Source organism: Heteronotia binoei, chromosome 6 (assembly GCF_032191835.1).
Source record: "Heteronotia binoei isolate CCM8104 ecotype False Entrance Well chromosome 6, APGP_CSIRO_Hbin_v1, whole genome shotgun sequence".
In the NCBI taxonomy this organism is placed as follows: domain Eukaryota; kingdom Metazoa; phylum Chordata; class Lepidosauria; order Squamata; family Gekkonidae; genus Heteronotia; species Heteronotia binoei.
In genome coordinates, this window is record NC_083228.1 from 78,909,905 (window position 1) to 78,924,366 (window position 14,462).

At 42.7% G+C, this 14,462-nt stretch overlaps 1 protein-coding gene across 1 annotated transcript in view; it reads right to left on the reverse strand.

The window, feature by feature from the left end:
- HPSE2 (heparanase 2 (inactive)) overlaps positions 1-14,462 on the reverse strand; it is a 234,123-nt gene that overhangs the window by 47,650 nt on the left and 172,011 nt on the right. Inside the window, exons 4-5 of the mRNA XM_060241861.1 lie at positions 6,682-6,855; positions 5,898-6,069 (exon numbers count right to left, since the gene is read on the reverse strand). Of these exons, the coding sequence (XP_060097844.1) occupies positions 5,898-6,069; positions 6,682-6,855 (346 nt within the window). The remainder of the gene's footprint in view (positions 1-5,897; positions 6,070-6,681; positions 6,856-14,462) is intronic.

Below are 14,462 nucleotides of genomic sequence, written 5' to 3' on the forward strand. Positions count from 1 at the left end.
CTTGAGCAACTTCTGGAGTGCTCTGAAGGGGTAGTTGCCCTGTAGTGTGGCTGAGGCTTTGACTTCCCATTCACAAAACGTTCTAGGCCCCCTTCTGACTGAAATAAGGAAGGGGAGCATCAGGTTTTGTGAGATGAGATGCATCAGTGTAACGAAGAGGGCAGGACTGCAGAGGGAGATGGACTGGTTGGACGATCACTCCGAGCATCAAGTCCCAGTAGAGTTCTTTCTTGCGCTTGGCCCATGGAGTTCAGCAAGGCCGTTGGCTCAACAGAAAGGGGAGGGTGCAGGTAGATGTCTGTGGGAATCCCCAGCTACCTTGAGTTCATAGGCAGGCTGCTTGTGGCATTTCTCCCTGTCACATGGTGTGGTGGGGTAATCAGGTTATCAATCACATGACCTAGATTGCACCAGCAGTGCCATCGCGGGGGGGGGGCGTGCCGCCCCCAAAGTGACACCACTTCCTGTTTTCCCCCCCCCCCCACAAGTGGTGGCCATTTTGGGGAAGTTACATCACTTCCTGTTTCCAGCAGGGCTCCCTCGCAAGTGGTGGCCATCTTGCGGAAGTGACATCACCGGAAGTGACATCATATCCTGTTTCTGGAGGCATGCACACACATGGGGGGCCCACATAAATCTTGGGCCCCGGGCCCCCAAAGCCCTAGCTACGCCACTGTTTGGAGGAATGGGATCCCATATACAAGTGGGTAAAAAGTAAAGGTGTTGATTTGGAGTAACAGAAGTTTATTGATCCCCTCCATTCCTTAGTGTGAATGAGTTTGTAGTTGTAGTGGTTTTTCTTCTTAATTGTATGGTTGTGTATTTTCTATTGTGTTCATTGTGTTTTATAGTGTTCTTGATTTGTTTTTTTTTTGTATTTCTTCGTTTATTGTTGCTTTGGATGTATTTGTTTCTTTTTTACTATTTGCTCGTTTGTTTGCTTGCTTAATAAAAACTATTTCTAAATATATATATATATATATATATATATATATATATATATATATATATATATATATATATAATTCCCTAGCCTACAAACCTCCTTCCACTGCGGCACATGGCCATCATTCCTTTTATCTTTCATGACTTTCAGGAGAGAAGAAATTGAATAAATGCATTCCAAAACCTCGTTTGATTTTCTTTATCTTCTAAACAAACATCAACATGATTATGCCACAGGATGTGTCTCAGGTCCATTCTGCATGCACAGCTTACTTCTGATTTTCACTGAAGTCGAGCGGATTGGGGTTTACTTCGAATGCTGTGCCTGCATTCTAAATCTTTTTCTTTCTCTCCGATTTGCATTGAGAATTGTGGTGTATATATTCTACATACCGATGAGAAAACCTGAGTAGTGTTCTGGAATCGGTTTCTCCTGATTGGTTAGTTTCACACTGGGCGTGCATTTTGAAATGGGAGATTCTTCCAGCTGAATTTACTGTGGGATTGCCATTATTGTCCCCCCACCCCTTATCAGTAGTCAAGGAGTTTTCTGGAGAAGAAAACACACTGGCAGACACTGCTTTAAGAATTTAGTGAGAGAGGGTGAGATGGAAATGTCAGTGCTTTGCAGCCTGAGTCCCCACATTGTTATTTAGAAAGGAGATGATGAAAGGGGAAGAGGCTGCTGCTGCCACAAAGTAGGTTCCGCAGCATTATTCTCATGTTTGAAAAGTTTGTGGTCAGAGTCAATTTAAAAGGAAACTTTTTTTCAAATACAAAATTGCCCCAAAGAAGAATCAAACTTAACCAACCAAGCTAACTTGATGTTCTTGCAAATGAGTCAGACAAAGGCAATTACTTTCCTAAACTCCTATTTAAAAAAAAAACATGCCTAGTATGAAAATGACCAATAAGAACAGACCAATTAGCCTGCCAGGGGAGGGGAGGGGGAAAATCTGAGGAAATGTTTCCACTTTTAAAGGCTTGGAAGCAAATTAAGATGGGGAAATACTCTGAAAAACCACTCTTGGAAACTATAGATATACAGCAGAGTGACAACAGGATGCTGGGAAAAGGATGTGGCAGTAATTTCAAAATCCAACGGGAGAGTGGAGTGAGTGTGCGAGTGAATATGGAAGCAGGCTTTTGAAGTGACAGAGGTGAGAGGCGAGAGCTGTAGTAAACACAAAAGCAGAAAGGGCCTCAGACAAGACAGCAGGTTTTATTATGCACTTTTTTACTAGAAATGAAAAAAGGGTACCAAGGTCCCCCACAGGATCAGTGGAACAGCTCAAGCTTTGAGTTCAGGGGCAGACTGGCCAATATGGCTACCAGGACTTCTCCCAGTGGGTCAATGGCCTTCCCCCCAACATGGTCTGGGTCACCACTATGGAAGAAGGGCTGTGCCCAGCCCCACTCAGGGCCTAATCCCACATTTTACCCAGAAACAGGAACCTGGCTGGCAGGCAAACAAGCTGCTTCTTCCTCCCTCCCTCTTTTACAGAGCAGAGCCAGGGTGGGGCCCTTTTCCATGGTAAATTTTCCTTCCCAGTCCACCCCCATTTGAACTAGTGTTATTCATCTGGTGATTTGTGGCTTATAGTATGTTGTACATGAGAATACATGGTTGTGGAATGGTAGGGTATAGCCCAAACTAAGCTCTGGGAAGCTAAGTAGGGTTGGTGCTTGAATGGGAGACTCGAAAGACTCTGCAGAGGAAGGCAATGGCAAACCACCTCTGATTCTCACTTGCCTTAAAAGCTCCTTGCTGGGGTTGCCATAAAGCAGTTGTGACTTGATAGCACATATACAAACATAAGCAGTAGCTCAGCACCCATCTTTCCCCATCTAATCCCAATGCTGATGCCCTTTCTTTGATTTCCTAGCTGGAAAGGCTCTGTCTATTATTCCTTTCTTGCAACAGTCCTGACAGTGGAATCAATGTATAGCTGACATTTCTGAAAGTGGTACATGTGTGCAGTCCACCAATCATTCATTGTTTAGAGACAGAATGAGGGAAAGGAAAGTGCAGCTACGTTTGGTTACAGTAGGGAAAAATCAGTGATCATGGGCACGTAGCCAGATGAAAAGGAGGACAAGGCTTTTGGACATAGAGACAATGTTGACAGGAACAGCTTGTCAAGCAAGGAAGGGAAATGCAGCACCAGGTGAAACTCCCATTGCTATACAAGCATAGAAGATATGGGAACATTGTGCTCCTACCAAAGCGGGAAAGAGCTGACAAGGGTACTGGAGCAAAAGAACTTCAGAACCTTTATGAAATTGGAGCTGATGCTGTGGAAGTCCCTGGTGTCAAATTTGTACATTCTGTTAGGAATTTCACTTATCTTATGTCTTTGGGTATCAACATCTAGTAACTCAGCATTCTTCTGTCTGTGTTCTCAAAGTGCTATGTGAAGCTGTCAGTGTGATTTCACTGTCCCCCAATCTTAATCCTGCATGATCTTCCAAAGCTGAGTTCCCATTAGAAGTTGGATCCAGAGTAATGTCTTCAGACTTACCGCTAGCACTGTCATTGATCCTCTGGGAACTTTAAAGAATACCATGACTCTGACCCTACATAGTAAGGAACAAATACAGGCTGTTCCCAGCAGCTCTGGCTGCCTGAACAGCCTAATTAACACTTCATCAAATGGGACTGATTGTCCCATCTGTAGAAATTCTCTTGCACCTGTACATAAACAGATCTCTGGTTTGGTTCTCCACTCTGCAGGCAACCAGCACAGGCAGTACTAAGAAAGAACAAGAGACACCATATCCCCCCCCCCCCTGCATCTGTGCTACTTAAGACAGAAAAATACTTCTATCTTCACTAGCCATATTATATTTTAGAAACCTGTTCAGAAGATTGAAAATTCATGATCCTGAGGTACAAGAGGCTACTTTATTTTTAAAATATATACTTGGATTTTTCTTTCAAAACAGTAGCAGACAGATAATGTAAAAAAGCAGCAAAGGTTGAGCAGTCAGTAGAATAAGCAGGATAGAAAGAGAGGTTTGTGGCCAAAATGCAAAACATGAAGCAAGTCAAGGCAGAACAAAGGTAGGATCACAAGGTAAGAATATTAGGCAGTATTAACAGCAGGAAGCTGAAGCTCTTTGGTTGCTTACACTAAGTAACCAACGTTCCTCTGAAAGTTTATACGGAATAGTAACATCTTATGCTATAATCAATTATGAAGGAGGAAGTGCAGATGCATCTATAGTTTCTTCTTTTCATCAGCTCTGGACACTAGCATGCTGGCTTAACCCTCACCTGGCAAACCAAGGCTCCCTACTTTAAGTCCCATTGTAGGATCAAATGGCCCTTCCCATGGCCATATTCCTATTATAATGTATACCAAAGAAATGCCTATCCAACATTTTTTGAATTATCTTTGAGGATGAATAAAGCAGGGGTCCAATGGACTCCTGTTTCATTTTCTGCTGCAGGCTAACATGGCTACCTATCTGAAGAAGGATATTTTCCAAACTCCCCAGGCAGTCTTCCTCAGTCTGCTTCCTTAAAGTTGACAATTCCTCCTCCTCATTAGGAGTATGCTACCATTCCATAGGTATCAACTGCAGAATTTAACTTTCTCAAAATGTTGGCTTTATAAGAAGGATCTTTTCTAACCCTTATTACTGTGCAGACCTTTTTGAGTAGTGTTTAGTGACACTTTAGAAACCAGGAGAATAGCTGAAGAAGGTGCCAGATAATTCAAGAGCAGGGCTTCAGTGCCCAGAATACTTTATTTCCACCTGAGAGAATCCTACTGTTAGAAGGGGTCTTGCAGGCTATCAAGTCCAACCTCTTGCTCCGTGCAGAATATCCAATACTAAAGCAACCCCAGTGAATGACTGTCCAGCCTGTGACTGGAAACCTCCAGGGAGAGAGTGCTTCCCCCACTAAATAATGGGCTCTATGTCAAGCTGTTTTTTTCAATTTCATAATGTTTAATCAACTTTAGTTCAACTGTAACTTTAACACATTAAATCTGTAATAGTAGAGGGAAAGTCTTGGCTTTCTTCCACTTAATAGCCCTTCAGGTATCTGAAGAATGTAAAAATTGATGGGAGAAATGTTGCAAAAACATACAAAAATTGATTGTGTGATAATGCTACATAATTAAGATTTTGCTGTTAAAATTAGGGTTATCTAGGTTTGAATTATGATTGTTAAAGTACTTTAAAGCAGTTTACTCAGTCTTAACTTCTCACTGTATCTCTGCTGATGTTAGGAGTAGCTGTTCTAATCTGTTCAGAGATCCAGTCCTAGGAGTCAGTCCCAATCAACTCTGAGGGTTACTTCTAAGTAAACATGGATAGGATCAGAATGCAAAAACTTTTAAACATTTTTAACTATAACATACCCCATCGGCCTCTTCTCAAAACTAAAAAAAGTCTTCTAGCCTTTCCTATTCTTATTGAGCATTGCATAGCTAGCTCATATTCAGTTATTTATACCAATTTATTATCTCTTTATACTTGGTTATACTTTTTTCCCATTCAGACAGAAGGGGAATACAGGAATTGTTCATCAGGAAAAGGTCCCCAAGAAAGAAAGAAATAATTACTAATTGTTCCTAATAACAATTATTTTGCCAAATATTTTGGACTTTTGCAGGAAATAGCATTGGGGGGAGGAGACCAGGAGAAATACAATAGGGCTTTCCAGTGACAAAGTGTCATGGGAACACTGCTATGATGGGCTGGTAACTTTAGCACTTCTGGCCTACAATGCCCTGATATTCTTCGTCTTCTGAGTAGGTGACAAATATGGCATTTCCTTTTCCTGTATCTTCGTTAGTGGAGTAGCCACATCTACAGAGCTTTTAACTGCCATGCCTCAGTTAAAGGCACAGAAGCACCTGAATAGCTAGGCATTAGTCCCATTAGGGTAAAAGATTTTCTGACTCCCAGCATTGTTTGCCATAAACCACATCACTCACCCATCCAAGAGGGATACAACGTTCTTCCTAGGCCTCCCAATGTTGGGTCCATATAGGCTGGCTCGAGAGTAAGTGCGGATCAGCTGCAGCAGACTCTTCAGCTGCACATAATCCTTGCCCAACTGGGTGCCATTCACTGCTCGCCCTGTTAGGGCTCGATAATTGTTTGGCTCTGCAAGCAAACAGAGACATGCATTTAGTAACATCTTAGAGCCAAATGAGATGTTGTAACAGCCACAGGTCCAACTGGTGGCTGCCAACACCATTTCAGAGAAGATCTGAAAATGCTATGAGGGCCCAACCCTGACTCAGGCATGCAGGAGACTGTTTCAGCACTTGAAAAGGCTCACAGGGGATGGGGGGGGGGGAATCCCCTGGTCCCAACACACTATGGCTGCAATCTCACAGCATTTTTAAATGGCCAAACTGGACTCATGGCTGCTGTAACTTCTAGTTTGGCTCTCAGTTTTTCTGTAAGGTGCACCCATTGTGGGTCACCTTCTCCAGCTTGGAGATGGAGCACTATGGGTCCTTTCTTTCTTTTTTTTCTCTGGAGACTTGCAAATCTCCTATCCCATATATATGTTTCTTCCTTTCCATGATCATCAGAATAGTAATCTTTTTGTGGCCCATGATACCATTTGCTGGTGGATCCCAGTGACTGTTAATTGCTGAGCCCCCACAACATTGTCCCACTGCAAGTTGCTCCCAACTTAGGACTTAAACTGACCATAGAAACCCTTATTATTCTCATCCCTTCCTTCTCCACTTCAGCCCCACTCACCATTGCCCAGCTCCCAGGAGATGTTGTATTTCTTGCTTGCACTGTACTTTAGCAGGCTGAGGGCATTGGAGCTGTTCCAAGAATTGTTGGAATTCCGACGCAGAGCATTCAATGCAAAGATGAGGTGGAGGCCAGAGCAGTCAGCAAAATTATAGAGTTTGTCTAGAGACCTGGCTGGGAAGAAACAAAATCAGCCTGAAACTCATGAAAGACCCCCAAGTCCAGAAAGTAACTCCCACTGTCTCTTCACCTTTGGTTTGCAAAGAAAAAAAACAAACCAACTACACCCAAATAACACATCCTTGGGATCCTGGAAAATGCAATGATACCATTAAATCTCCACCAGCTCTCCTCTTCTCAATATGGTAGAATGATGCACCCTGAGAGTACACACTCAAAAACTTTCTAAATGATTATTATATTGTACAATAAATCCATAGTTGTTAGATGTAACAGTAGATTCATTTCCAGAGTAACTTCTACTGTTGGGATGTCAAATTTACTCAGCACTGCAATAGATAGATAGACAGACAGACAGACAGACATATATATTAGGGTTGCCAGGTCTGACTCAGGAAATACCTGGGGACTTTGGGTTAGAGCCAGGAGACTTTGAGGATGAAGCCAGGAGCAAGGTTGTGACAAACACGATTATACTCAGAAAGGAGTTCTGGCCATCACATTTAAAAGAACTGCACTCCTTTTAAATGCCTTCTCTTCTATGATGGACTGCAAGCCTATGCATGAGTGAGAGGCAATGCATATGATGGAATTCTCAATGAGTGACAGGGCATGGAACTCACTGTGATTGGGCAGCTGCCTCTAACAGTAAAACTGTGACAGTTGGGAGTCAGAGAAGCAGTTGGAGAGAGTGGTTCAGTTGAAGAGAGTCTGCAGGAGAGAGCGGTGGCTTTTATGAGGCTCTAGAGTGTGAGACAGTGTCACAGAAGCAGAGTCAGTTTCAGGGTGAATGTGCTGTAGCTCTGAATATTGGACACTCTGGTGGGAGACTGATCCCAGAAATTAAGGGCAGTTTCTGATTGTGTACCAAAAAAATACATACATCTTGAGAGGTTCCTGTATTAAGCTTGGTATCCCAAGCGAAAGACTGGTAGTCTGGCAGAGACTAGGACTTGGCAAAGGGTTTTGAGGTATCAGAGAAGGGTCCTCAAAGATGCCAAAGACCAGGGTCATTGCTCTTACTGAGAAGAGAATAACTAGTTTGCCAGAGGAGAGAGGTCTCAATGTGAGAGACCTGAGTCCTTCTAACCCAAGGGAAAAGGCAGATACCCTCAAGCTTTGTGACTAGAAAGACAGAAAGTTCCTCAGAGATCTAGAATAATTATAAAAATATAAACCTTTAATGTCAAGGTTACTTTTAGTGTGTCATCCAAGGGAAACTCAGAATCTTATTAAATAAGTTACCTGTGAAGGAGTTCTGTATTCATTTTTGTTCTGTTTGCCCACAGATTCTAAATCCCAGAAACGTCTGTACAAATCCCGTTCCTTCCCTGCCAATCTGTTTTAAATAAATAAAATCTTGTTTTGAAACTAGGGCTGTCAAGCCCCCGGTCCGGGGGGGGGGGGTTCCCTCCCTGGGAGGTTCCGAACCCGCTGACCCACATTGGGCCGGCGAGGGAAACCTCTCCCGACATCCTCGGCACAATGACATCACCCAGAAGTGATGTCATCGTGACAGTGATGTTGCTCACAGCCGCTCTAGGCATTTCCGAGAAAACTCTATGGTTTTCTCGGATGCTCTAGCCATTTGGGAGGGGAAACTCTATTGTACAATAGGTACCATAGGATTTCCCTCTCTCAAATGGCTAGACCGTCCAGGAAAACCCTAGGGTTTTCCCAGAAATGTCTAGAGTGGCTGCAAGCAACGTCACAATGATGTCACTTCCAATGCACGTGAAAGTCCCCCGCTGGAGAACATGGGGGACTTGGCAACCCTATTTGAAACACTACCAGTACCTAGTGTGCCGTATTTCTGACAGGTAAAATTTTGACATCTGATTGATTTGTGGTGATAGGGAAAAAAGTGGTCGCCTTGCCATATCACATAACATCTTCACTGGAAATAATGGAAGATGGGGCACCTTCTTTTGAGGCTCACAGTATTGGGCCCTCTGGTCCAACTTTTTTAAACTTGGGGGGGGGGGGTTGAGGAGAGGCACCAGATGCTATGCTAAAAATTTGGTTCCTTTATATATAAAAAACCAGCCCCCCAGGGCCCCAGTTACCCATGGATCAGTTCTCCCTTATACCCTATGGGGACCAATCTTCATAGGGTATAATGAACAGCCCAGTAGACATTCAACCTCTCCCCACTTTCTGATAACACTGAAGTGGGGGGAGGGCCTCCAAACCAGGGGATCCCCTGCCACTAACTCTAATATCTGTCTGTCTGTCTGTCTGTCATCTATCCATGAATGTTATATATATATATATATTTGCCAAACACAAGAAGATTCAACTTTCAAAAGTTTATACTCTGAAAATCTTGCTGGTCTCTAAGGTAACTGGACTATCTGTTCTACTGCAATCTATCTGTTCTACTGCAAATCAACATGGCTACCCTCTGAAACTATTTGCATATAACAGAGACCGCTGCACCCACTACTGCACAATCCAATGAGCATTAGTATGTGCCAGTGCTTACCAGAATCATATTCAACACCTTCTAATGTTTCATTGTCACTTGTTTATCTTGCTTGTTTCTTTCTGTATTATTCCTTCTTTACATGTATTGTGCCCAAAACTTGTCTTTCAGACTTAGTCATAGCCTTTCATTAGCAAACTTGTGCTATCTTTGTTAGAATTCCTGTATCTAGGGTTCTTCATACCATTTACTCAATTTTTATTTGTTATACATTAGTTATTTATTCATAACATTTCTATGCTGCCTTTCCAATCGATCAGGGTCCACAAAGTAGCAAACATTAAAAAATTAGAATACTTGAGCAATTAAAATACATTAAAATTATAAAATAATTTCATTAAAAACACATAAACAACACCAGATAGAGGGCTAGCAACCATTATTGGGAATATGTTAGATGAAACCAAATTATGGTTGATCTGGCATTGGTTTATCCAGCTGAACACTGACTATGGTACAATTATTTATAAATGACACCCTACTTACCCCTCCCCTGCTACTTTGTGATTCTTTTTCTTTTCAGATATTTGTTTCATGCCTTCAGAATGTGCAAGCATGGTTTATCTATCTTTCCTGCTCCCTTTCTCCAATGAGCACAGGGCAGTGTACATCTTTCTTACTGTGAGCTAGGTTACACTAAGAGAAAGCTGACTGCCTCAAGACATTCACTGAGCTTCATGGCAGAGTGGGGAACTGAACCAAGTCTCTCAGGTCTTAGAAGCAAGCTAATGCAGTTGCAAAAAAATGCTTTCTACCAACACAGCCTAGCTCATAAGATGGCCCCTTACCCTGATACAACTGATCTGACCACCTGGATCCATGTCACAGTAACATCAAGACGAGGCTACTGTAATGCACTGTACATTGGTCTCCCCTCAAAATCAACTACGAAACTCCAGCTGGTTCAGAATGTGCAGCTTGGTTATTAGCATGAACTAGACAGAGCATGCATATTACTCCCATTCAATGTTTCCTCTAAGTTGCAGAATCTTGTGAGCAAAAATTCTACTTTGTGAGCTACTGGCATTAGAGTTGTGAGCTACTGGCATTAAAGTTGAGAGTTACTGCATAAATTATTGTGCCCTGGGGTCATCCTTCTTCAACTAAGACAAAAATGTGTGAGCTGAAGGCTAAAAATCTGTGAACTAGCTCACACTAACTCAGTTTAGAGGGAACACTGCTCCCATTCTGCAGATACTCAGATGATCCATTAGCTGCCCATTTGTTACTGGGTGCTGGCTATCACATATAAAGCCCTAATTTGCAGAACTATCTTTCTCCCGATGCTCTACCTTGACAACTTCATAGAATCATAGAGTTGGAAGGGATCTCCAGGGTCATTTAGTCCAACCCCCAGCACAATGCAGGAAACTCACAAATACCTCCCCCTAAATTCACAGGATCTGCATTGCTGTCAAATGACCATCTAGTCCCATGAGTGCCTGAGGAAGCCTGTTCCACTGAGGAAGTTCTTCCTAATGTTGAGCCGGAAGCTCTTTTGATTTAATTTCAACCCATTGGTTCTGGTCCTTGTGAGAACAAGACCTCTAATTTCAGAACATCGTAGTCACCTGTTTGGTTGCCAGGGTGCCTGGAGATTCAAATCACACACATCTGCCAGGAGAAGGTGGGTTTTGTCTACCAGAATGTAAGGGACTTATGTGAGTACTAACAGCCATAACGTTGCAGCAGCACTTGGTATCTCTGGAAGAGTGCTAACCAGGAGGACAGATGGGTTTCCAGCCACTCTGTGCGTGCACAATCTCGGCCGTTGCAGCAGAAGAAGTTGCGCCGCCAGGAACTGTCCGGGCAAGCGGATTCCAGCCTTGACCATAGAATACATATTGGTAGGCTAACATCACCAGCAACTATCTTCCTGTAGTGCCAAACTCCATGACAGCGAAGCGGGAGGCTCACATACTCAACAGATGTCACTATGCATAAGGCAATCAAGCTTATCTTAGGCGTGGATTCTGTCAGACTGCCTAAGCCTTTGTCCAACGGAACCCAAGACAAAGGATGGTGCCAGTAGAGGAATGAAAAAGAGGAAGAACATCTTCATCCAGAGCCAAGTTTCTTTGTTTAGATCGGGCCATCTATTGTCACCTTTTAGATAAGTTTTGATAGCCTTTTTATCACTTCCACCCCAATAATTTCACCCATTCTTTTCCTTAATGGTCATCCCCCTTTTGGCCCATTATTACCTGGAAGTCCAATCAGGTAACCAGGGCCAGGTCTGCTCATTGGCCAGGTATGGGCATCCAATCAGGTGCCCCCAATAAACTGGCTATTGGCTACCGCATAAGTCCAGCCTTATGGTCATTGCAAAGCCTCCCCTTTTCCTGAGGTCATGTACCAGCTGACCACCTGTCACCTCCTACTCCCTAAGGGCTCAAGGTAGTCCTTATAACCACAGTCCCAACTCTCCACAGGTTGGAGACTGCATCTAGCAATACCCCATTCCTGATGTTTAGATACATTCCCAATTCTTAGCCAGTTGAAGGTCCCCTTCCCCATAGTCCTTGTTTGTCACCATTGGAGCCTTCCTTGAAGATTATGATAGGTAATTATCACCCTGTTTGTCCATTATGTTACCTCTATGCATTTCTCTCTATTTTTATTAGGTCTATATGTATGTTATATGAGTCTATTGTATTGTATGTGTGTGTTCTATATTTTTCTGTGATAAAATTATTATTGTTTTACTTAATTAGTGTCCTTGGTAAATTTAGCAATAATTTCTGGAGGTGGAATCCTGTATACATAGATTCTAGATCTTTTTTAAGCCAAAGGTGCCCACATGTCAATTCTCCAACCTCTTTTGAGGGCATTTTGGCTTACATCCTACCTTCTGAGACCACAGAAAACAATTCCACACCCTCCTCTATATGGCAGCCCTTCAAGGACTTGAAGATGGTGATCATATCACCTCTAAGCTATCTCCTTTCCAGGCTAAACATCCCCAGCTCCTTCAACCTTTCTTCATAGGACTTGGTCTCCAGACCCCTCACCATCTTCGTTGCCCTCCTCTGGACCCGTTCCAGCTTGTCTATATCCTTCTTAAAATGTGGTGCCCAAAACTGAACACAATACTCCAGGTGATGTCTTACCAGAGAGGAGTAAAGCGATACCATCACTTCACGTGATCTGGACACTATACTTTTGTTAATACAGCCTAAAATTGCATTCATGTCAACAATTGCATTCATGCCAAAATTGCATTCATGTCAAAATTCATTCATGTCAACAGTGGCTTCTGAAGGTGTCAACTGGCAAATGCAAAACTGAATTATTCATGATTATTTTTCTGCCCAGGTAATATGGTTACACTGTGCAAAATGGTTCACAAACCTACTTGGATAATGATTAGAGACTGGGGTCTATATTACTTTTTGTAAGTAGGTTCCTATTATATAATTTTTGTACTCCTTGATGTGTAATGTTACTACTTATGCTATGCTCCAGTTCTTTCTAGGGATCCCACACTTCCAAATCTTAAATGTATCGGTTACTGAATGTCCCCTTTTTATTGTACTGACTCACTATGTGCAATAAACCTTAAGTCTTCATGAGAAAGGTAGACTATAATAACATAAATAAAATAAAAATAGTCCCAACACTGGTTCTGTCTGTTTGCTATGCAACCTCATAATTGGGGCACTCATCCAGCAGGTCACATAAAAAATCAATGACAAAACTCCCCTTCTTCCTGCACGATTCCATCATTTCATTCCCCCTTCCCCAAATCTTATTACTTCTTTTCCCAAAAATATTTATTTGTTGGATGTGCAGTCTCCCTCCCTGTGTAGGGCCAGCTACACAGCATTCATCCATCCCCATTTAATAGCTATAAATAACGACATGGTTATACCTTAGAGAATGGCTACCCCTCATGCATTATTTGTGGACAGGATCTCATGCTACTGCATTTACAAGATTATCAATTTAAATATACTGTACAATGTGGAGGCTTTGGGGTTTATTTAGCTTCAGTGAACTTCCTGGGGCAGCATCCTAACAGTTTGGTGCTTTTGCTTGAGGAAACGGTCTTCCTCAAGTGGTTCTTTCTAAAGAATTTTCTTGAGAATCTATTTAATGCCCTCCTCTGCTGCTTTTTCAGACAAGTCACTGGAGAGTGGTGATAAACAGTCAAACAGCATAAAAGTAGAGATAAACAGTCTCAAAGGCCAGTTAATAAACAACTGGAATACAATTAGGATTTCAACTTCTGGGTGTGAAAATACTAGGAGATTTTGGGGGTGGAGCCTGGGGAGGACAGGGTTTGGAGGAACCTCTACAGAGTACAATGCCACATTCCAAAACAGCCATTTTCTCCAGGGAAACTAATTTCTGTCACCTGAAGATCAACTGTAATAGTGGGAGATCTCTAGGCCCCATGTGAAAGTTGGCAACCCTAAATACAGGGTTTAAAAAAAAAAAAAAGATTAGCTTATAGTTTTGAAACTGGATTAATTGAATTTACTCTGGATGATTACAGACCGGCACTTCAGGCCAACTCAGAGACATCTCTGAAATTGACCCAAAAAATCCCTCCAGATGGCAAGATCTGCTGCCCATCCCTGTCCCGTACTCACCCCATCCCCCAGGCTCCACAGAGCGGCTCAAAAAGCTACCACTTCCAAAGTGGTAGCAAATATTTGAACCAACCACCAGTTGCCTCCTTGCTGTCTGGATGGGGAAGGGTGCAAGCGAGGCAACTTGGCTGTGTTTCTGTGCCAAGCTGCCCCAAGCCACTTCCATCTTTTTCTTTTTCTTTTTTTGAAGAAACCAGCCAGAATACTTGAGTGTTTGACTCATTGGGAGAAAAAAAGAGGAGTCTGACTTCTGAGGCACCTCTGCATCTGGAGACACCTGGCAGATGAGGTAGTCGCTTCGCTGGAGATGTGTGGAGGCTTTGAGATGGCTCTTTTTAAGCCAGCCCACTTTGGAATGCCTCCCAACCACCTCAAACTGCACGTCTGTTAGCAGCCTCTGTGTGTCTGTTTCTTACAAGAAAACAGAATAGGCTTCACAGGCCTACATACAGAAAGTAAGGCGCTCTGATTTCCTTTGGAGGACTGTCTCTATGATACATAGATACCTCTTTTTAATTTGC